The 24,641-nt window shown below is 43.2% G+C and overlaps 2 protein-coding genes across 2 annotated transcripts; both read right to left on the bottom strand.

Annotated features, from left to right (window-relative positions):
• Positions 1-15,127: 15,127 nt before the first annotated feature.
• On the bottom strand, positions 15,128-17,487 carry LOC112238505 (macrophage mannose receptor 1-like). The gene has a single exon (XM_024407080.2). It carries the CDS (start codon positions 16,593-16,595, stop codon positions 15,843-15,845), a length of 753 nt encoding a protein of 250 aa, XP_024262848.2. The 5' UTR covers positions 16,596-17,487; the 3' UTR covers positions 15,128-15,842.
• A 956-nt stretch (positions 17,488-18,443) lies between these two features.
• hddc3 (HD domain containing 3) lies at positions 18,444-21,870 on the bottom strand. The gene is made up of 4 exons (XM_024407079.2): positions 21,666-21,870; positions 20,937-20,992; positions 20,494-20,734; positions 18,444-19,535 (listed from the first exon to the last, which is right to left on the bottom strand). The coding sequence occupies exons 1-4, from the start codon at positions 21,775-21,777 to the stop codon at positions 19,405-19,407; spliced, it is 540 nt and encodes a 179-aa protein (XP_024262847.2). The 5' UTR covers positions 21,778-21,870; the 3' UTR covers positions 18,444-19,404.
• Between the last annotated feature and the right edge of the window lie 2,771 nt (positions 21,871-24,641).

Raw genomic sequence — 24,641 nt, 5'->3', positions numbered from 1 at the left:
TCCCCCTGCTCAAGCCAGCGCATGTCCAGGCCCGTCTGAAGTTTGCCCATGACCATCTGGATGATCCAGAGGAGGAATGGGAGAAGGTCATGTGGTCTGCCAGGGCAACTAAGGAGTGGCTCCGTAAGAGGCATCTCAAGGTCCTGGAGTGGCCTAGCCAGTCTCCAGACCTGAACCGAATAGAAAATCTTTGGAGGGATCTTTGAAAGTCCGTATTGCCCAGCGACAGCCCCGAAATCTGAAGGTCTGTATGGAGGAGTGGGCCAAAATCCCTGCTGCAGTGTGTGCAAACTTGGTCAAGAACTACAGGAAACGTATGATCTCTGTAATTCCAAACAAAGGTTTCTGTACCAAATATTAAGTTCTGCTTTTCTGATGTATCAAATACTTATGTCATGCAATAAAATGCAAATTAATTACTTAAAAATCATACAATGTGATTTTCTGGATTTTTGTTTTAGATTCCGTTTCTCACAGTTGAAGTGTACCTATGATAAGAATTACAGACCTCTACATGCTTTGTAAGTAGGCAAACCTGCAAAATCGGCAGTGTATCAAATACTTGTTCTCCCCACTGTATATACAGAGAAAAGAGTCAGTCCGAGATTTGAACCCTATGGTACCCCCATAGAGACTGCCAGAGGTCCGGGCAACAGGCCCTCCGATTTGACACACTGAACTCTGTCTGAGAAGTAGTTGGTGAACCAGGGGAGGCAGTCATTTGAGAAACCAAGGCTGTTGAGTCTGCCGATAAGAATACGGTGATTGACAGAGTTGAAAGCCTTGGCCAGGTCGATGAAAACGGCTGCACAGTACTGTCTTTTATCGATGGCGGTTATGATATCATTTAGGACCTTGAGCGTGGCTGAGGTGCACTCGTGACCAGCTCGGGAACCGGATTGCACAGCAGAGAAGGTACGGTGGGATTCGAAATGGTCAATGATCTGTTTATTGACTTAGCTTTTGAAGACTTTAGAAAGGCAGGGTAGGATGGATATACGTCTATAACAGTTTGGGTCTAGAGTGTCAGCCCCTTTGAAGAGGGGGCTGACCGCGGCAGCTTTCCAATCTTTAGGGATCTCGGACGATACGAAAGAGAGGTTGAACAGACTGGTAACAGGGGTTGCAACAATGGCGGCAGATAATTTTAGAAAGAGAGAGTCCAGATTGTCTAGCCCAGCTGATTTTTACATCTGCTATCTGGATTTGGGTGAAGGAGAAGCTGGGGAGGCTTGGGCAAGTAGCTGCGGGGGGTGCGGAGCTGTTGGCCGGGGTTGGGGTAGCCAGGAGGAAAGCATGGCCAGCCGTAGAGAAATGCTTATTGAAATTCTTGATTATCGTGGATTTTTCGGTGTTGACAGTGTTACCTAGCCTCAGTGAAGTGGGCAGCTGGGAGGAGGTGCTCTTATTCTCCATGGACTTTACAGTGTCCCAAAACGTTTTGGAGTTACAGCTACAGGATGACAAATTTCTGTTTGTAAAAGCTAGTCTTTGATTTCTTGACTGACTGTGTGTATTGGTTCCTGACTTCCCTGAAAAGTTGCATATCGCAGGGACTATTCGATGCTAGTGCAGTCCGCCACAGGATGTTTTTGTGCTGGTCGAGGGCAATCAGGTCTGGAGTGAACCAAGGGCTATTTCTGTTCTTAGTTCTACATTTTTAAAGGGGCATGCTTATTTAAAATGGTGAGGAAATTGCTTTTAAAGAACGGCCAGGCATCCTTGACTGATGGGATGAGGTCAAAACCCTTCCAGTATACCCGGGCCAGGTCGATTCAAAAGGCCTGCTCGAAGAAGTGTTTTAGGGAGCATTTGATAGTGATGAGGGGCGGTCGTTTGACCGTGGACCCCATAGCGGATATAAGCAATGAGGCAGTGATTGCTGAGATCCTGATTGAAAACAGCAGAGGTGTATTTGGAGGGCAAGTTGGTCAGGATAATATCTATGAGGGTGCCCATGTTTACGGATTTAGGGTTGTACCTGGTGGGTTCCTTGATAATTGATTTGTGTGAGATTGAGGGCATCTAACTTAGATTGTAAGACTGTCAGGGTGCTAAGCATATCCCAGTTTAGGTCACCTAACAGAACAAACTTTGAAGATAGATGGGGGCAATCAATTCACATATGGTGTCCAGGGCACAGCTGGTAACTGGGGGTGGTCTATAACTGGCGGCAACAGTGAGAGACTTATTTCTGGAGAGATACATTTTTAAAATTAGAAGCTCGAACTGTTTGGGAATAGACCTGGAAAGTATGACAGACCTTTGCAGGCTATCTCTGGAGTAGATTGCAACTCCTCCCCCTTTTGCAGTTCTATCTTGACGGAAAATGTTGTAGTTGGGTATGGAAATCTCAGAATTTTTGGTGTTCTTCCTAAGCCAGGATTCAGACACGGCAAGCACATCATAGTTGGCGGAGTGTGCTAAAGCAGTAAGTAAAACAAACTTAGGGAGGAGACTTCTGATGTAAACACGCGTGAAACCAAGGCTTTTTCGGTTACAGAAGTCAACAAATGAGAGTGCCTGGGGACACGCAGGGCCTGGGTTAACCTCCACATCACCCGAGGAACAGAGGAGGAGTAGGATGAGGGTACGGCTAAAGGCTATCAAAACTGGTTGTCTAGTGCGTTGGGGACAGAGAATAAAAGGAGCAGATTTCTGGGCGTGGTAGAATAGATTCAGTGATCTCTTGATGTGGTTTAGGCATTGTTGTGGACTTAACATCAAACTTAGTTGTTTTCTATTTTTAAAAAGTGTGATTTGTAGAGTGAAAATCAGAAAAAAACAGGGAACATGCAAACCTGTAAAAACGAAACAAAGAAAACATCATTTTGGAAAAAAACAACAGAATCTGGTTAAAAATGTAAACAGACTTTATAGGGCCCAACATGGCCCAGTGACTCACTGGCCCGGGCAGTGGAGTTGGAAGCGCAAAACTATTTTGCCACACCAGGTAAACACTGGGACAAATCCCAAATGGAAATTCGACATTGGTCTGGACCCAAATCAGGGTAGGTCCACCAAGGCCATGGCCCAGCTAGTCTTTTGGGCCAGGTCTTGGAGATGGAAACACGAAAGGTAGCATTGGTCGGCTAAACACTGGAGTCAAATGTGACAATGGAAATGTGCCAATATGAGCCCCTAAACACAACTTTGCAATACTTAATCACTTTTGTTAGCCCATTTGTGTGGTAGTTGGGGCATAAGAACTGAGCAGTGTCAGGGTTAAATACCAGAACAGATATAAGTACTGGTTCAGGAAAGCACAGGTGATAGCTGGGAACTGTTGACCTGAATCACATTTCCTTATGTTTGTTCTGGTATTTAACCCTGAAGCTGCTCCCTCCAAATGTCCCATCTGCTAAACAGAGATTCTATGGGACAATTCAAGGATAACTTTAGAAAATGGTCAAGTCTAGAAAAAGTAATGCGCTCTGTTTGTATTGAGATCAGATGATTCATTTCGGAGAAGTTTAGCAGAATTTCGGCAAAGTTTAATCTTGCTCCATCTTCTCCCTCTGCCTTGCCACTGCACTTCCTCTCATCATCACATTTGGTAGAATGGAAGCCCTTAATGGACTTAATGGACTCAGGTTTTTCTCCAATCTAGGTTTCCCCTTCACCTGTTGCCAGGCTGAGGGGAAGTGGGACGCTTCAGGCTTCAATGGCCTACATGGCACCTTCCACTTAACACCTCACAAAGCAACTGTTCTGATTATGCAGAGGTTGTTGACACTTCTCTTTCTAGGTCCTAAGAATCACCCTGGGTATGCAAACACAATTACCAAAAATATAACTAGTGCTTAAAAGAAAAACTGGAGTGCAGTGCTGCTTTGGAAAAACCCTAGGCCTAACAAAGTGATTTTCAAAGACACATGTAGTGACATTGCAGAAAAAACACATACCGTGTCTGAAATGCATTGTCACGATGATGGAGGAGTCATTAGAATTCACATGATAATGCATGGTAAATACAGTGATGATAATGGCAGGATATACTACACTATGATTTGTATCAGGAGTAGGCTGGCCAGCACAGAAGACCTAAAGTATACACCCATGACCTGAAAGACTGCATTCTTGGCAGTTGAAACAAATCAGCCTATAAATATTTGCTCTCAAGTTTCAGTAAAGTGGTTGTGAAGGAGTGGCCTTCACTAGAAGAAGGAGTGGCCTTCACTAGAGAGACATTCATTTTAAAGCATTTATTCCAAGTATTTATAGAGCAAGTTGTGTTTGTGTAGGTCATTATTTAATCCAGTCATTTACCAAACTCCCCACCCACTGGGCACACCAGGTAATTTCAACGTGGACAATTGGGTAATATTTGTTTGAGACATTGATCAATGAGATTACAAACTATATTCACCCAGTCAAAAAGACAGCCAAAAGTTAGTTTAATATCCAATGTTTTATCACTATACTTTCAAACATCTAAAAGCACAACCAAATTCCACTAGAATTTATTTGGGGGGTTTAGTTTTCACCCAATTGTCTATCACTGCACTTTCAACCATTCAAAAGCACAGCGACGTTCAAATGAGGAATACAATGTCAGGTATTTTGTTTATTCATACAACAGATGAATGTGTTATCACTGTGATTTATCTAATAGTAGAAACTCATTTATTTGATTTATTTAACCAGGCAAGTCAGTTTAGAAAAAAATATTATTTACAATGACGACCTACTCCGGACAAACCCTAACCCGGACGATGCTAGGCCAATTATGCGCCGCCCTATGGGACTCCCAATCACGGCCGGTTGTGATACAGCCTGGAATTAAACCAGGGTCTGTAGTGACGCCTTTAGCACTGAGATGCAGTGCCTTAGACGGCTGCGCCACCTGGATTGCAGTTGAGATTATATTAAAAGTACATGGTGCAAGTGATCAATGCCGTTTGAGATTCTGCACAGATTATTACAGCGATCTCCACAGACTTGCAATGACCTATGCATGCTATCTTCAACATGAACACTTTATATGATTATATAAGAAGAAATAGTTACATTAACCTCAACACCATGGATGTGTTACTCATTTTAAGGTTGAATGTTATATCAGTTTGTAAAATAGCCTTAATGATGGTGTTGGAGTTGTGCGCTGCCACTCAGTCGTGGGTAAACAGGGAGTACAGGAGGGGACTGAGAACGCACCCCTAAGAGGCCCCTGTGTTGAGGGTCAGCATGGCAGATGTGTTGTTGTCTCATAGCTCAATAACTCAGCATCAATAACCCAACAACCCAACTAAGTGACCCAAATGGCTGGGTCAGAATAACTGAACTTGTATTCTGTCCAATACTCCTGTGTTCCAATCCAAATTGGATTGTTTAACTCAGCATTTTTAGAGTGTAGCCAGGCAAGAATAGGCCTACCAGTCCCAGAGACCCTGTAATGCTGATTGTAACCCTAAACCCCTACATTCATATACAAAAAAATAGATGACACATACACACAATAAATAAAATGTATTTTTCATTCAGTGTGTCATTATAGAGTAGTTACCGGTTCCGCTTCACCATTAAATGCATATTTATTTTTTAACAAGTAACCATTTTCATCTTTTCAAATGCATAGCATTGCTTTATTCAATACAGTGAGATAACTCAATGTGACATATTCATGGTTTGCCAGTTCTACAAACAAAATGTTTACAAAGTACTGTAGAATAAAGCAATAATCGAATCACCTATTAAAATAAATCTTATTAAGTGGGCCTTTTCCTTGTGAGAGTTAAGAGTATAGAAAGTATATTCCAAGGAGAAGCCATCTAACATAAATACCATACGCTCAAAGTCTTCAAATAAACTCTTTACAAAAGTGTGCGTCAACAGCTGCTCTGTTGTGTCACCCTGTGTTAAAAGAAGAGAAGTGTCAAACCTCTGATGGAAGAGCTCATCTAGGTGTCCCTCTAGTGCTGGGTTGGTCCCCCTCAGTCCTCTCATCACCTGCACTGCCCACACAAAGTACTCCTGAACATGCTCTGCCATCCAACCTGGCAACCACAATACAGAATAAATATAAGATATGGGGGGGTAGGTAAAGATATGGACAGTCAGACAACCAGAGAGGGAAGCAAGCAAGTGAAGAGAAGCAAAGAGCCAGATAGAGAGAGAGATAAAGTAAGAGATGTCAGTTTGTTGTGTTGCAGCCTGAATTTAAAATGGATGAAGATAAGATTTGTCACCGGCCTACACACAATACAATACCCAATAATGTCAAAGTGGAATGATGTTTTTTACATTTTTACTAATTCATTAAAAACGAAAAGCTGAAATGTCTTGAGTCAATAAGTATACAAGCCCCTTGTTATAGCAAGCCTAAATAAGTTCAGGAGTATATACACTACCGTTCAAAAGTTTAGGGTTACTTAGAAATGTCCTTGTTTTTGAAAGAAATGCACATTTTTTGTCCATTAAAATAACATCAAATTGATCAGAAATACAGTGTAGACATTGTTAATGTTGAAAATGACTACTGTTGCTGGAAACGGCTGATTTTTAATGGAATATCTACATGGGTGTACAGAGGCCCATTATCAGCAACCATCACTCCTGTGTTCCAATGGCACGTTGTGTTAGCTAATCCAAGTTTATCATTTTAAAAGGCTAATTGATCATTAGAAAACCTTTTTGCAATTATGTTAGCACAGCTGAAAACTGTTGTTCTAATTAAAGGAGCAATAAAACTGGCCTTCTTTAGACTAGTTGAGTATCTGGAGATCCAGCATTTGTGGGTTCGATTACAGGCTCAAAATGTATTGTGTGATTTCATTTTTAATACATTTAAAAAAATGTATTCTAAAAACATAATTTCACTTTGTCATTATGGGGTATTGTGTGTAGATGGGTGAGGAAAAAAATGATTTGAAACATTTTGAATTTAGGCTGTAATACGTCAAAATGTGGAACAAGTCTAGGGGATGAATACTTTCTGAAGGCATTGTTGGGCCTTACCAGCTCCCTACTGTGAATCACAACAATGGACAAAAGAAATCACACAATACATGAAAATGGTTGTATAGTAATGACCAACAACCAGAGCGTGAAACATTTAAAAAATAATAATGGGCAAATGTTGCACAATCCAGGTGTGGGAAGCTATCAGAGACTTACCCAGAAAGACTCACAGCTGTATTCGCTGACAAAGGTGCTTCTACAAAGTATTGCCTCAGGAGTATGAATACTAAACTGGCAAACATTTCCAAAAACATGTTTTCAATTTGTCATTATAGGGTATTATGTGTAGATGGGTGAGACAATCTATTTAATCCCCTTTGAGTTCAGGCTGAAGCACAACAAAATGTGGAATAAGTCAAGGGGTATGAATACTTTCTGGCACAGTAGCAACAGATATGTCAAGGAAATAAATAGCAGAACATTTCGTTGAGAGAGCACACATTCTCGCTGATAACCTGTCATGTGCCATGAAATATGATATGCCTGAAATAATTAAAATAGTTACTAAGTATTTACACGGTTTGTGGTTACAAAAAGATGTCATCCAAAATCCACCTGAAGGAAACATAGAACTGACAATAACTGAACATCTTTTACAATTAGTAGTAAACCTGTGATGATATTATTAGACCACTGTTGAATTGATAGGACATTAACATATACAACAATATTTTACATAATTCTGATGATTCCAATTGAATTGAACTCATTTCTAACCTAGAATACTCATACATCAATGTTTTTTTTGTAATGAAGTGTTAACATCCATTCAACATTCATATGTTTCTTTATTGGATGTACCGATATAGAGAGGAATGAAAGTTTAAAGGTGCAGGGTGAGTTTTGAAACCCCGCCAAGTTGGGCAATGTGTGGTCCGACATCGGCAGCACTACCACATAAGCAGACTCTGGCACAAATATCAATGCTTTTAATGTGCCCCTATCCAGGGATTAGCAGTCGTGGGAAAAGTACCCAATTGTCATGCTTGAGTAAATGTAAAGATACCATAATAGAAAATGGCCCAGTAGTCACCCAGTAAAATACTACTTGAGAAAAAGTCTAAAAGTATTTGGTTTTAAATATACTTAAGTATCAAAAGTAAATGCAATTGCAAAAATGTACTTCAGTATCAAAAGTATAAATAATTTCAAATTCCTTATATTAAGCAAACCAGATGGCACAATTGTTCATGTTCTTAAAACGTTGTATGTTTATGGGGAAATGTATGGAGTAAAAAGTACATTATTTTCTTAAGGATTCTAGTAAAGTAAAAGTTTTTAAAAAAGTAAAGTAGTCAAAAATATAAATTGTAAAGTACAGATGCCCCAAAAACGACTTAAGTAGGGGTCTTTTTGCCCTCAGAACAACCTCAATTTGTCAGGGCATGGACTCTACAAGGTGTCAAAAGCCTTCCACATGGATGCTGGCGGATGTTGGCTCCAATACTTACCACAGTTGTGTCAAGTTGGCTGGATGTCCTTTGGGTGGTGGACAATGTTCCCTCTACAGGGGCGCAGATGCATACCCTTTCCAGGACTGCCGTGCAGAAGAAATGCCAGGCTGTGCAGAGACACAAGATTGAAAGTTCTTCCCATTAGTTTGCACTATATACAGTGTCGATTTTAGAATATAAATCTTGGTGGGGCAACCACAACAAAAAAAATGTTTGATGCATGCCAGCAAAGTCACAACACTAAACAATACATTAATTGCACTATAACGGCAACAAGAGGTGCACAAAAACATTCAGATCCTACTTAAAGCTGTCCCAACAGCAGGGTCATTGGCCACAGAAATTACGTCAAATCACGTTATATGTACAGCAGCTTTGATTGAACTGATCATATCAACATCTTACTTCATGAATCAATTCTACTGGAAAATCATTTTTAGTCCTTGTCATAGGAAGAGATATAATGAAGAGAAAATATAGATAAAACGTATCAGTGCTCATCGGCCATTGGACATAAACATTACACAAGCTGGAAATCGCAAAATCAACAATGAGTTGTTTGGAAGGAATCGGTGACAGTGGCTAACTGCAAGCATTGCAACTGGGAAGTCAGCACAATGGAGTGAATCCTTACCACCGCTAAAGCCTGGCCATCAGCAGAGCCTTGTCTGGCAGCGAAACAATTCATTCAGCCTCATTTACTGCCTTTTTAAAAACATACCTGATATGGCTGACCATATCTCCCTGGCATATTACATAATTTATGCAGCAGCATATAAGACATTTTTGGACTCACATTGTTGTGCGCGGTGGTCCTTCTTTGGCAAATTTTGTCATCAAAGAAAAATATTTACAATTCCAAGTTGGATGACCGTTCAAAACATATTTTCCCAGTCTGACTTCCCAGTTGGATGACCGTTCAAAACGTATTTTCCCAGTCTGACTTCCCAGTTGGATGACCGTTCAAAACGTATTTTCCCAGTCTGACTTCCCAGTTGGATGACCGTTCAAAACGTATTTTCCCAGTCTGACTTCCCAGTTGGATGACCGTTCAAAACGTATTTTCCCAGTCTGACTTCCCAGTTGGATGACCGTTCAAAACGTATTTTCCCAGTCTGACTTCCCAGTTGGATGACCGTTCAAAACGTATTTTCCCAGTCTGACTTCCCAGTTGGATGACCGTTCAAAACGTGTTTTCCCAGTCTGACTTCCCAGTTGGATGACCGTTCAAAACGTATTTTCCCAGTCTGACTTCCCAGTTGGATGACCGTTCAAAACGTGTTTTCCCAGTCTGACTTCCCAGTTGGATGACCGTTCAAAACGTGTTTTCCCAGTCTGACTTCCCAGTTGGATGACCGTTCAAAACGTGTTTTCCCAGTCTGACTTCCCAGTTGGATGACCGTTCAAAACGTATTTTCCCAGTCTGACTTCCCAGTTGGATGACCGTTCAAAACGTGTTTTCCCAGTCTGACTTCCCAGTGATGACTTCAAAACGTGTTTTCCCAGTCTGACTTCCCAGTTGGATGACCGTTCAAAATGACGTGTTTTCCCAGTCTGACTTGACCCAGTTGGATGACCGTTCAAAACGTGTTTTCCCAGTCTGACTTCCCAGTTGGATGACCGTTCAAAACGTATTTTCCCAGTCTGACTTCCCAGTTGGATGACCGTTCAAAACGTATTTTCCCAGTCTGACTTCCCAGTTGGATGACCGTTCAAAACGTGTTTTCCCAGTCTGACTTCCCAGTTGGATGACCGTTCAAAACGTGTTTTCCCAGTCTGACTTCCCAGTTGGATGACCGTTCAAAACGTGTTTTCCCAGTCTGACTTCCCAGTTGGATGACCGTTCAAAACGTGTTTTCCCAGTCTGAAATGACGTTCAAAACGTTTTTCCCAGTCTGACTTCCCAGTTGGATGACCGTTCAAAACGTATTTTCCCAGTCTGACTTCCCAGTTGGATGACCGTTCAAAACGTATTTTCCCAGTCTGACTTCCCAGTTGGATGACCGTTCAAAACGTATTTTCCCAGTCTGACTTCCCAGTTGCAATGCTTGCGGTTATCCACTGTCACGGATTCCTTCCAAACACCTCATTGTTGAATTTGAATTTCCAACTTGTTGTGTAATGTTTATGTCCAATGGCCGATGAGCACCGATACGTTTTACCTTTATTTTTTCTTCATTATTTTGCGATCAGAGACCCAGCAGTTGCCATACCAGGCAGTGATGCAACCAGTCACGATGCTCTCGATTGAGCAGCTATGGAACCTTTTGAGGATCTGAAGACCCATGTCAAATCTTTTCAGTCTCCTGAGGGGGAATAGGTTTTGTTGTGCCCTCTTCACGACTGTCTTGGAGTGCTTGGACCATGTTAGTTTGTTGGTAATGTGGACATCAAGGTACTTGAAAATCTCAACCTGCTCCACTGCAGCCCCATCGATGGGAATGGGGGAGTGCTCGGTCCTCTTTTTCCTGTAGTCCACAATCATCTCCTTTGTCTTGATCACTTTGAGGGAGACGTTGTTGTCCTGGCACCACATGGCCAGGTCTCTGACCTCCTCCCTATAGGCTGTCTCGTCGCTGTCTGTGATCAGGCCTACCGCTGTTGTGCCACCGGCAAACTTAATGATGGTGTTGGAGTCATACCTGGCAGTACAGTTATGAGTGAACAGGAACTACAGGAGAGGACTGAGCACGCACCCCTGAGGGGCCCCAGTATTGAGGAGCAGCGTTGCGGATTTGTTGTTACCTACCCTTACCACCTGGGGGCGGACCATCAGGAAGTCCAGAATCCAGTTGCAAAGGGAGGTGTTTAGTCTCAGGGTCCTTAGCTTATTGATGAGCTTTGAGGACACTATGGTGTTGAACGTAGTGAATGAATAGCATTCTCACATAGGTTTTCCTTTTGTCCAGGTGGGAAAGGGCAGTGTGGAGTGCAATAGAGATTGCATCATCTGTGGATCTGTTGGGGTGTTATGCAAATCAGAGTGGGTCGAAGTGTCTGGGATAATGGTGTTGATGTGAGCCATGACCACCCTTTCAAAGCTCTTCATGGCTACAGATGTGAGTGATACAGGTCACTAGTCATTTAGGCAGGTTACTTTATTGTTCTTGGGCACAGGCACTATGGTGGTCTGCTTAAAACATGTTGGTATTACAGATTCGGACAGAGAGAGGTTGAAAATGTCAGTGAGGACACTTGCCATTTGTTCAGCGCATGCTCGCAGTACACGTCCTGGTAATCCGTCTGGCCCAGCGGCCTTGTGAATGTTGACCTGTTTAAAGGTCTTACTCACATCGGCTTTGGAGAGCGTGATCACACAGTCTTCCTGAACAGCTGGTGCTCTCATACATGTTTGAGTGTTATTTGCCTCGAAGCGAGCATCGAAGTAGTTTAGCTCGTCTGGTAGGCTCGTGTTACTGGGCAGCTCTCGGCTGTGCTTCCCTTTGTAGTCTGTAATGGTTTGCAAGCCCTGCCACATTCGACGAGCGTCAGAGCCGGTGTAGTACGATTCAATCTTTGTTCTGTATTGATGCTTTGCCGGTTTGATGGTTCATCGGAGGGCATATAAGCTTCCGGGTTAGAGTCCTGCTCCTTGAAAGCGGCAACTCTAGCCTTTAGCTCAGTGCGGATGTTGCCTGTAATCCATGGCTTCTGATTGGGGTATGTACGTACTGTCACTGTGGGGAAGACGTCATCAATGCACTCATTGATGAAGCCAATGAATGATGTGGTGTACTCCTCAATACCATCGGAGGAATCCCGAAACATATTCCAGTCTGTGCTAGCAAAACAGTCTTATAGCTTAGCATCTGCTTCATCTGACCACTTTTTTAATGATCTAGTCACTGGTGCTTCCTGCTTTAATTTTTAGCTTGTAAGCAGGAATCAGAAGGAAAGAATTATGGTCAGATTTGCCAAATGGAGTGCGAGGGAGAGCTTTGTATGTGTCTCTGTGTGTGGAGTAATGGTGGTCCAGAGTGTTTTCTCCTCTGGTTGCACATTTAACATGCTGATTGAAATTTGGTCAAACGGACTTAAGTTTCCCTGCATTAAAGTTCCCGGCTTCTAGGAGCGCCTCCTCTGGGTGAGCGTTTTCTTGTTTGCTTATGGCGGAATACAGCTCATTCAATGCTGTCTTAGTGCCAGCAGCATTGTATTTTGAGACAGTTTTGAACATGCAAATAAGCCAATAGGCAGAGGGATAGCCTATATTGTCTAATTCTCTGTAGGGATGGTGCCAGGTTTCCTACAGACGTGACGCTTGGCATTCAGTCCAAAGAGTTCAATCTTAGTTTCATCAGACCAGAGAATCTTGCTTCTCATGGTCTGAGAGTCTTTTAGGTGCTTTTGGTAACCAAGCAGGCTGTCATGCGCCTTTTACTGAGGAGTGGCTTCCGTCTAGCCACTCTACCATAATTACCTGATTGGTGGAGTGCTGCAGAGATGGTTGTCCTGCTGGAAGGTTCTCTCATCTCCACAGAGGAACTCTGGAGCTCTGTCAGAGTGACCATCAGGTTCTTGGTCACCTCCTTGACCAAGGCCCTTCTCCCACGATTGCTCAATTTGGCCGGGCAGACAGCTCTAGGAATAGTCTTGGTGGTTCCAAACTTCTTCCATTTAAGAATGATGGAGGCCACTGTGTTCTTGGGGACCTTCAATGCTGCAGGAATGTTTTGGTACCCTTGCCCATATCTGTGCCTTGACCCAATCCTGTCTCGGAGCTCAATGGACAATTCTTTCGATCTCATGTCTTGGTTTTTACTCTGACATGCACTGTCAACTGTGGGACCTTATATGGACAGGTGTGTGCCTTTCCAAATCATGTCCAATCAATTGAATTTACCACAGGTGGACTCCAATCAAGTTGGAGAAATATCTCAAGGATGACCTATGGATTACTTATGTAAATCAATTAGTTCTGTTTTTACATTTTTTATAAATGAGAAAAAACAGTTTCCGCATTGTCATTATGGGGTATTGTGTGAAGATTGATTAGGGGGGAAAACATTTTTAAAATCGGTTTTAAATTAAGGCTGTAACATAACAAAATGTGGAAAAAGTCAAGGGGTCTGAATACTTTCCGAATGCACTGTATGTCCTCTCACAGGTTCAGAAGTCCAGCACTGCACTTATTTTCTGCTTCTTTAACTACATTTGTTTTAGTCTTCATCCTGAAATTCAAGAGCACTGTTTGATTGACATGGGTGTTTGTGGTGGAGGGAAAAAATATACTGTTTGTAAATGTATAATTACAACCTATGGAATTTAGTAGATGAATGCCGGGTTTAGGGGATAATGTACACCATTGGCTTCGTGTTAAGAATATCATCTTTGGTCCAGCCCGCTATTTTACACAGATTCCATTCCACGGTGCTTGTGGTTGTTACAATGACTTTTACTGGACACAACTGTCAGATGAAACCGATTCATTTACTATTATTATTATTATTATGTTTATTTGATGGCCCCAAGGCTGGAATCAGATATATTGTGTCAGATATAGTTAGCTAAGTTCATTTGGAGTATATCAGTAACCAAACTACAACAACAACAAAGCGATACACAAGGACACTTCCCAGACAACAGGTTTCCCAGATCACCGTCTGTCTCGCTGTCCCCCTCCTTCCGTACCTTCCTCCCCCTCTGTCTCTCTCCCTCCTTCCGTACCTTCCTCCCCCCCTCTGTCTCTCTCCCTCCTTCCTTACCTTCCTCCCCCTCTGTCTCTCTCCCTCCTTCCATACCTTCCTCCCCCTCTGTCTCTCTCCCTCCTTCCTTACCTTCCTCCCCCTCTGTCTCTCTCCCTCCTTCCATACCTTCCTCCCCCTCTGTCTCTCTCCCTCCTTCCTTACCTTCCTCCCCCTCTGTCTCGCCCCCCCTCCTTCCGTACCTTCCTCCCCCCTCTGTCTCTCTCCCTCCTTCCGTACCTTCCTCCCCCTCTGTCTCTCTCCCTCCTTCCTTACCTTCCTCCCCCTCTGTCTCTCTCCCTCCTTCCATACCTTCCTCCCCCTCTGTCTCTCTCCCTCCTTCCTTACCTTCCTCCCCCTCTGTCTCTCCCCCTCCTTCCGTACCTTCCTCCCCCTGTCTCTCTCCCTCCTTCCGTACCTTCCTCCCCCTCTGTCTCTCTCCCTCCTTCCTTACCTTCCTCCCCCTCTGTCTGTCTCTCCCTCCTTCCGTACCCTCCTCCCCCCTCTGTCTGTCTCTCCCTCCTTCCTTACCTTCCTCCCCCTCTCTGTCTCTCTCCCTCCTTCTGTACCTTCCTCCCCCTCTGTCTCTCTCCCTCCTTCCGTACCTTCCTCCCCCTCTGTCTGTCTCTCTCTCCCTCCGTACCCTCCTCCCCCTCTGTCTGTCTCTCCCTCCTTCCTTACCTTCCTCCCCCTCTGTCTGTCTCTCCCTCCTTCCGTACCCTCCTCCCCCTCTGTCTCTCTCTCCCTCCTCCCCCTCTGTTTCTCTCCCCCACTTTGTGATTTGATTTGCAGTTATTGTCAATTCTATGTTTCCTTCAAGTGCATTTTGGATTACATCCTTTTGTAACCATAAACCATGTAAATAGTTAATATTTTCACTATTTCAGACACATATTTCATGGTACATGACAGGTTATCAATGAGAAGTTGTGATCTTTCAATGAGATGTTCTGCTATCTATTATTATTTCTAGGTGCACCAATAAAAATGAGAAGGAAGGTCTTATCTTTGTCTAAGTTAATTATTTATTTCATACCAACAGTTGGTTTCCTTACATGATATACAGTACATGATGTGTCCGTTCATATCTACTGTTACTGTTTTTCATTCTGATGGGGATGAATCAAAGAGGAAAACTGATTGGATTTGCAGAGTCATCAACCTGAAGGAATTCTGTGATTTCTTGTCTATATTTTTTTACCCTACCTAAATCGAATGACATGGTAAAAAAGAAGAAGTTAATTACCAACTCAATTCAATGTTATCAAAACTAGACATTGAATTGACATCTGTGCCCAGTGTTATGGTCTTTGTACACACAAAGCACCCACTATCATAACCACGGTATCTACAGGTACAAAAATAGTAGACTATTGTAGAAAACACACACAAAAAAATATATGTCTTATTGTCACATACACCAGAAAGGTGCAGGAAATGTGTTGTTTCACAGGGTCAGCCATAGTAGTACGGTGCCGCTGGGGCACATTAGGGTTCAGTGTCCTGCTAAAGTGCACATCAACAGATTTTTCACCTTGTCGATATTCGAACCAGCAATCTTTTGGTTACTGGCCCAACGCTCTAATCGCTAGGCTACCTGCTGCCCCGTGGGTTAAACCCAATAGGTTTATATGCACCAACAAGTAAATAGGGTGAATAACCAATCACAGCGTTAACTGGTAATAAGTAGAGAGCATCCATAGATAATCATATCTACTACAATAATATCTCTCTCCTCTGGGGCTCACGCTCTGTAGCAGAGGAAGTTCCTCCTCTCCTCACAGTTCCTGGTTCCCCAGTGCTTTTCATCTCTGGTCAGGGTCCCACAGTGGAGGTATTGGGCGGGGCAGTGGGGCAGCTTCCCGCCAGACCAGGCCTGGTACTCCAGGTGGTCCCCGTTCACCCACAGCCATTCTCTGGCCAAGAAGATCAGACCCGTCCACACATGGTCGGTCTGGGCACCCTCTATCTTGCTCTGGGCTTGGAGATGTTCAGTCTTAGAGAGCAGGCTGGGGAGGTCGGTGTAGTGACCCCTGCAGTACTCCAGAGCCTCCTCCCACGTCTTCATCTCCTGAACCAGGATCAACTTCTCCTTGTAGCATAAGAAGGGGAATGTCCGGGAGCAAAGCGAATCCATCCATCTCATATCCCACTGTACCATGACACAGTCCTCAATGCCACCAGCATTGTTTGGCTCTCCTGACTTCCAAAACCTAAATGCTGAGTTCTCTCCTCCTGACCATGTCCATCCTGTTGGGTCGTTAGCATTTCTGTGCAAACCAATCCAGGTCCAATCACCCCTTGAAATGGGAAGGAGCTGATATACTTCTTCCTGGTTGCTGATGAAGGCCAGGTCAGTGTAGTGCTCATGACAGTACTGCTGAGCCTCTGACCAGGTCTTCTCTTCAGACACATAGTGATATTCTCTGAGTTTACCAGAGGCCACTGCACACAGAGCAGTGATGAGGAGACCAGTGAAGCTACTCTTCCTCTGCATGATGCCCCACTGCTGCTGCTGATATTATGAAGCTGCTGCTGATATTATGAAGCTGCTGCTACTCTACTGGCCCCCTCTCATGTGTCCACACAGCCCACCAATCAGAGTGCCTCCTTAATCTTGCCAACCAATCCATGGCTCTTCCTCATAGGTTTTCTGATTGGCCACATCCTCTTTCCTCGCCTTCTCTAAATGAATTGGAGGACAGCGTCAGAGGGGAGAGACTTTGAAAGTGGATGTGAGGATTCAGGGTAAGAAAATAGAGTAAGGGCCCTGTACACACATTGCCTAAAAAGGAACACCGCAGTCAAATAATGGCTGCATCTTTTAAGCAAATTCTACCCAGGAGCTTCAGAAAATCTCACGGTCCAAAGAACACGAATAAACTTTAACCAAAGTTGACATGTAAATCCCTCCAACAGAGAATCAGTAGTGAGTTCAGAGAACTCAATATTCTTGACCATATTTGATGCTACATATTTAACCTACATGTTTAATCAGGGCTGTAGTGGTGCCTGGAGAAGTGGGTATACTCTCATTTTGCCAAAGGGCTCATCCGGCGAAGGAAAGGCGCCCTGTGTGGAAATATTATATGAGAAACAGTGACATACACTATGAATAACCTAAAATGATAAATCCCATATTGGTCTTTCACAGTCAGACCAACCCATGCTGTACTGTGCAGTAGGCTAATAGTAGGCCTACTACTGAAACAGATAAATGAGGCTGCCAACTGAGTCACAAATTCACAGGTTTCAGATTTTTCCCCATTTCTGTAAGGTTTTCGTTCTGTTACACTTTTTCTTACAGAAAACAACGTAATTGTATTATCTAAGTCCATAACAATGCTTAAACCACATCAGGAGACCACTTTTGAGGTTTGAGTGTCAACTGTAAGTGCTGTTATTGTGAAGTGGAAATGTCTAAGAGCAACAACGGCTCAGCCGCGAAGTGGTAGGCTACACAAGCTCACAGAATAGGACCACCGAGTGCTGAAGCGTAACATGTAAAAATCATCTGTCCTCGGTTGCAACACTCAATGCCGAGTTCCAAATTGCCTCTGGAAGCAACGTCAGCACAAGAACTGTTTGTCGTGAGCTTCACCGAAAGGTTGTTGGATCAAATCCCTGAGCTGACAAGGTAAAAATCTGTAATTCTGCCCCTGAGCAAGGTAGTTAACCCACTGTTCCCCAGGAGCCGAAGATGTGGATGTCAATTAAGGCAGCCCTCCGCACCTCTCTGATTCGGAGGGGTTGGGTTAAATGCGGAAGACACATTTCAGTTGTACACCTGACTAGGTATCCCCCTTTCCGTTCATGAAATTGGTTTCCATGGCCAGGCAGCCGCACACAAGCCTAAGATCACCATGCGCAATGCCAAGCATTGGCTGGAGAGGTGTAAAGCTCGACGCCATTGGACTCTGGGGCAGTGGAAATGCGTTTACCATCGGACAGTCCAATGGATGAATCTGCATTTGACAGATGACATTAGAACGCTACCTGCCCAAATGGATAGTGCTAACTGTAAAGTTTTGTCAAGGAGGAATAATGGGGATATTTTTCATTGCTCGGGCTAGGCCCCTTGGTTCCAGTGAAGGGAAATCTTAACGGTACAGCATACAAAGAAATTCTATACGGTTCTGTGCCCCCCCCAAAGGACTTTCATTAACTTACACTAGACTTTTCCCCCCTTACTAGCTCCGACCTTATCTATGAAAAATCGACTTACTGTGACATGTAGTTCTCCCACCTAGCTATAGTATCTTAAGACGAATGCAATAACTAAGTCACTCTGGATAAGAGGGTCTGCTAAATGACTCAAATGTAAAATAAAATAAAAAATAAATGGTGGAATTCATTGTTTTTATTGAGGGGATAAATATTACATGTATTTTCACTACCCCATCTTTGATTGTCAGTATTAATGATACAAAAGGCAACAGATACAATGTAGGTGATAAAACAACAAATATCAGAATTCAGATGAGTCCTGCAAACTATGATTTACAAAAGTAACTGTGCTGGAAATGTTTAACGTTTGTGCTTTTCTAAGAACTAATTTCTGTGTTCTAGTCGTGTGCTTTTCTAGTAACCGTTTTCTATGTTCATGCAAGTGACTGACTGAACGAATCCTCACTCTCAGTAGCTGCAATTTGGCAGTACGCCCAGAACTTTGTTTCGAGAACAAAAGTTCTGAGTTTCAAGGTCTTGGCTTAGAGAGAAGAAGCCTTGAGGTATTGGTCTGTCACATGTTATGAACCAGTACTGGTCGGTCACATGTATGAAACAAAACAGTAATGATGAATTAATTATGCAAATATAACATGTCTGTGTATAGCCATATATAAGACAACAGTTGGGACTGCCCCAGCAGAGCTCCTGATTGACATGTGCTCTATAGTGCATTGAGTTGGTTGGAACCTCTCCAGCGCGCTGATAATAAAGGATCATTCATTTAAGATTGACTTAAGTGTCCCTGGTGGTCATTTCCATGACATGGTGGTGAATTTCCACAACAGCCTTTCATCTTCACAAAATTATGCATATCATTGCTTTATTCAATACGAGAAAACTCAAGGTGACATTGATGGTTTGCCAGTTCTACAGACAATGTATGCAAATGACTGTAGAATGAATGAATAATAAATTACCCATAAAAAATATATCCTTATGAGAGCTAAGAGTTTATTCGATGGAGAAGGCTCCTATTATGAAGACAATATGCTCAGATCTTTTCACATGAACTCTTTACAAAAGTGTGCATCAAGAGTTGCTCTGTTGTGCCACCCTGTATCAGAAGTAGAGAGGTGTCAAAGCTCAACCCCCCTCTGCTTGAAGAGCTCCTCTAGGTGTCTCTCCAGTGCTGGGTTGGTCCCCCTCAGTCCTCTCACTACCTGGGCTGCCCACACAAAGTACTCCTGAACACGCTCTGCCGACCAACCTGGCAACCACAACACAGATTTAAATATAAGATATAGGACAGGGGTAAAGAGAGGGACAGTCAGACAACGAGGGAAGTAAGTAAAGAGAAGCAATGAGCCAGAGAGAGAATTAGAAAATAAAGATCAGTTTCCCCAGTTCAGAGAAATTGGTCATTGAGGTTGTTAGGTTTATGTCCCATCCTGCATCACCAGCTTCTAACCACTAGATGGTGCTGCTCTTGCTATTTCTTTTTAAAAAAAAGAATCAGTCACTCACATTGGCACAAATCAATGGTACCTATATTAGCATTTTCACACAGTAACACATATACATATACATATATATATTAGATACTTTAGGATTTGGACATGACGTGTGAAAATGCTAATAAAGATACCATTCGCATGCATTGGATGTGCCAAAAATGCTAAAAAGTTAGCATTTGAAATGGTGGATAACAAAACCAAAGCATGGATTGTTGTCATACCTTGTCCATCGACTGCTTAGTCATTTATGTTAACTTCTGACAACATTTACCATCCCGCAGTAGCGGCCATGATTTAGCAGCAGATGCATATAGCAGACATGTCATGTCTCAAAATCAATATCCATCTTACCTCTATATTGTTTTACGTCCTGTGGATTTGAGAAGATAGATGACTAGATCAACAGAAAAGTGAGCTTGTCAGGTAATTATCTCCTACACAGCTTCTAGCCTAGTTAACGCAACACTGTGCAATTTTCCTTATTTTGACCACTTTTTCTCTCTGGCCTCCATTGACTTAGTCACACAAATTTTGGCCAACCTACAAGGGTAAAAACTCCAATAACCTTTGAACGGTGAAATGGGGTTTATATGATAGTGAAATGGGGTTTGGACCATTGGTTCTCTCATAGGATAACCAACACAATTAACATATTTTACACAGAGGGTCCAAAAATATGCTTTTTTGATTGGACACCCTACAATCAATCACCTGTAGGTGTGCAGCGGTTCAGGTCCCTCAGGTTGTACAGTTTGTCAGCCAGTTTGACCAGTTTGGCCTGGTGGCTGGCGTGAGGTGCATGCTCCACCTGCTGACGTTTCCTCTCATGCTTGGGTAGCGCCTTATCATCTGTCACTTCCTGAACAATTCGAGCCACCGTTTGCCCAAAGATGGCCTGTAGTTCTCCTATGCTGGTGTCAGTGTCCTCCACTGTGTCATGGAGCAAAGCTGCCTGAGGACAGTTGGAAAACACATAAATATCGGTCATGACCTTCCTGTTAACACAAAAATGTTGAATGTTTTCATGAGCTTAACATTGCCCATTGACTCGTCTATACTTAATAATATAATTTCATTACGATTTAAAATATTGCCCTCCAGGAACAAGTATGCAAGAAAGTATTTTGAGTTTGTCTGATACGTAAAACACTTACTTGCAAAACTTCAATGTCTGTGATCCCACCTTCATGGCTTAGGATCCTTGCCACACCTGCAAAATGATAAACACGGCAAATGTAAATGCAGATATCCATGCACTGAAGTCCAAGCAGTGAGAGAGTTATTGCTAAGGACCTCTCTCAATAATGGACTAGAGGCTAACGTTACTCCTTATCGTCCAAGGACCTTGCATGTTTAGAGGCAAATTGGCCCTTGCAGCCAAAACCGCTAAATACTAAATTCTCAATTACAGTAAACTTCTAGAAACAAACTTTTACATCAAATAATTTCCCAAATGCAAAACATACACTTACTGTACACTGTTAACAGATGCAGCTGTCAGCATCTTTCAGTGACAACAGATGCAGACAGCTAATTAGCACATGAACGACTCTGTCTTCAGTAAACAAGCGCGGTACCATGGAGATAAGACTGTGTGGGAACACTTACCCTAAAAAAAAGTGTGCAGTGCTTTTATCTTTTGTGTTAATAAAAAAAATGTCTAGCTAATATGAAATATATGTTCCTTGTGTTTCCAAAACCGTACCGCAAAAGATGTTTTAACGTTCAGAACAAGCGTCGGGGCTCTTAATTAACAAAACTTCCCCGGTCAGAAGATGCTAGCTATCATCAATAGGCGCTAATGGTAGCTAGTTAAGTCCTTATGCCATTCATAGACGTTAACTAGCTAGCATCTGTTAAGATTGTTTTTATAACAACTGTACCTATTGGGTGGTTGATATATGGCGTTTGTTCAGCATCTTTACGTCGTTGATTGCGGTGCTTTTCAGCAGCGAAGTTGACAGTCTCCAACAGAATGACCGCTTCTGAACTCATGCTGTAAAAGTAGTTTCTCACACTACAGACCGCACATTATTACCAACGTTTGGTCGCAGATCTCACCCGTCATTTGTGCGTCAGTGCCTTCTCTTTAAATGTCCGTAGTCAGACAAAGTCTCCCAACATTTTATCCGCCTCCACAGAAGCAAGGATAACATATTGCATTGGGATAAATTGTGTGCATCCTTGCGAAACAATATAAATACGAATGAGCCTTACCTTTATATATATATTTTAGCAGTATTCCTTTCTAGGGAGTTTTTCCAAGCCACCGTGCCTCTACACCTGCATTGCTTGTTGTTTGTGGTTTTAGGCTGTGTTTCTGTATAGCACTTTGAGATATCAGCTGATGTAAGAAGAGCTTTATAAATAGAATTGATTTGATTAATAATAGTTCGTAAATCAATACTTAGTCCTAATGTCCATGTGTTCATTAGAGACAAGAACATTTTTGCATAAAGTCCCCATTATGAGCAGGGGTTTGTTTGAATGTCATGATCAGGGGCTGGATTTGTCTAGGAAGCAGAGACTTGTGGACATGTGGATGAACGGGTAGGCTACCCCAGTAGTACCATACCATACCAGGCCTGGACCGGGGGAAAGCTGCCCCGCCCACCACCTCCGCTGTGCGACCCTGATCAGAGAGGTAGAGCACTGGCGAACAAGGGACTGTCAGGAGAGAAGGACATTTATCTGCTGCGTAAAGTGATTTGGTAAGTCATCATTTGAGACCCAATCATTGATCCAAATCAGGAAAAATCTATGCCAAAATGTAGTAAATATATATATATATATTTTGGGGGGTGATTATTGTCAGAAAGAAAAAAATGTAATAGTTTGCCAAAAACAAGGATCAACTTGATCAGTGTTTTGGCATCAAAACATGTATTTTAGACATCTTTTTTTAATGTGTGTTTTCCTATGTAAGGAGGACATCTAAATTGTTTTTAGTAGTATTTTGTTTGACCTTTCTGGCTACATTTGAAAAGATAACCAAATACTTCCTTTACCTACCCTGCCTTTCTAAGGTCTTCGAAAGCCAAGTTAACTAACAGATTACCGACCATTTCGAATCCCACTGTACCTTCTCCGCTATGCAATCTGGTTTCAGAGCTGGTCATGGGTGCACCTCAGCCACGCTCAAGGTCCTAAACGATATCATAACCGCCATCGATAAGAGACATTACTGTGCAGCCGACCTGACTAAGGCTTTCGACTCTGTCAATCACAACATTCTCATTAGCAGGCTCAACAGCCTTGGTTTCTCAAATGATTGCCTCGCCTGGTTCACCAACTACTTCTCTGATAGAGTTCAGTATGTCAAATCGGTGGGCCTGTTGTCCGGACTTCTGGCAGTCTCTATGGGGTGCCATAGGGTTCAATTCTCAGGCCGACTCTCTTCTCTGTATACATCAATGATGTCGCTCTTGCTGCTGGTGATTCTTTGATCCACCTCTACGCAGACGACACCGTTCTGTATACCTCTGGCCCTTCTTTGGACCCTGTGTTAACTAACCTCCAAATGAGCTTTAATGCCATACAACTCTCCTTCCGTGGCCTCCAACTGCTCTTAAATGCAAGTAAAACTAAATGCATGCTCTTCAACCGATCGCTGCCTGTGTAACAGTATATACTTTACGCCCGTCCCCTCGCCCCGACCTGGGCGCGAACCAGGGACGCTCTGCACACGTCAACAGTAACCCTCGAAGCATCGTTACCCATCACTCCACAAAAGCCGCGGTCCTTGCAGAGCAAGGGGAACCACTACTTCAAGGTCTCAGAGCAAGTGACGTCACTGATTGAAACACCACTAGCGCGCACCACCGCTAACTAGCTAGCCATTTCACATCGGCTACACTTGCACCTGCCCGCCCGTCCAGCATCACTACTCTGGACAACAGTCTCTTGACAACAAGGTTGATGAAATCCGAGCAAGGGTAGCATTCCAGAGGGACATCAGAGACTGTAACGTTCTCTGCTTCACGGAAACATGGCTAACTGGAGAGACGCAATCCGAAGCGGTGCAGCCAGCGGGTTTCTCCACGCATCGCGCCGACAAACGAACATCTTTCTGGTAAGAAGAGGGGCGGGGGCGTATGCCTTATGGCCAACGTGACATGGTGTGATGAAAGAAACATACAGGAACTCAAATCCTTCTGTTCACCTGATTTAGAATTCCTCACAATCAAATGTAGACCGCATTATCTACCAAGAGAATTCTCTTCGATTATAATCACAGCCGTATATATCCCCCCCAAGCAGACACATCGATGGCTCTGAACGAACTTTATTTAACTCTCTGCAAACTGGAAACGATTTATCCGGAGGCTGCATTCATTGTAGCTGGGGATTTTAACAAGGCTAATCTGAAAACAAGACTCCCTAAATTTGATCAGCATATCGATTGCGCAACCAGGGGTGGAAAGACCCTGGATCATTGTTACTCTAACTTCCGCGACGCATATAAGGCCCTGCCCCGCCCCCCTTTCGGAAAAGCTGACCACGACTCCATTTTGTTGATCCCTGCCTACAGACAGAAACTAAAACAAGAAGCTCCCACGCTGAGGTCTGTCCAACGCTGGTCCGACCAAGCTGACTCCACACTCCAAGACTGCTTCCATCACGTGGACTGGGAGATGTTTCGTATTGCGTCAGATAACAACATTGACGAATACGCTGATTCGGTGTGCGAGTTCATTAGAACGTGCGTTGAAGATGTCGTTCCCATAGCAACGATTAAAACATTCCCTAACCAGAAACCGTGGATTGATGGCAGCATTTGTGTGGAACTGAAGGCGCGAACCACTGCTTTTAATCAGGGCAAGGTGTCTGGTGACATGACTGAATACAAACAGTGCAGC

This window comes from Oncorhynchus tshawytscha, unplaced genomic scaffold, assembly GCF_018296145.1.
Source record: "Oncorhynchus tshawytscha isolate Ot180627B unplaced genomic scaffold, Otsh_v2.0 Un_scaffold_530_pilon_pilon, whole genome shotgun sequence".
Lineage (NCBI taxonomy): Eukaryota > Metazoa > Chordata > Actinopteri > Salmoniformes > Salmonidae > Oncorhynchus > Oncorhynchus tshawytscha.
The sequence above is the reverse complement of the archived record's forward strand: the minus strand, read 5'-3'. Positions and strand labels throughout refer to the sequence as shown.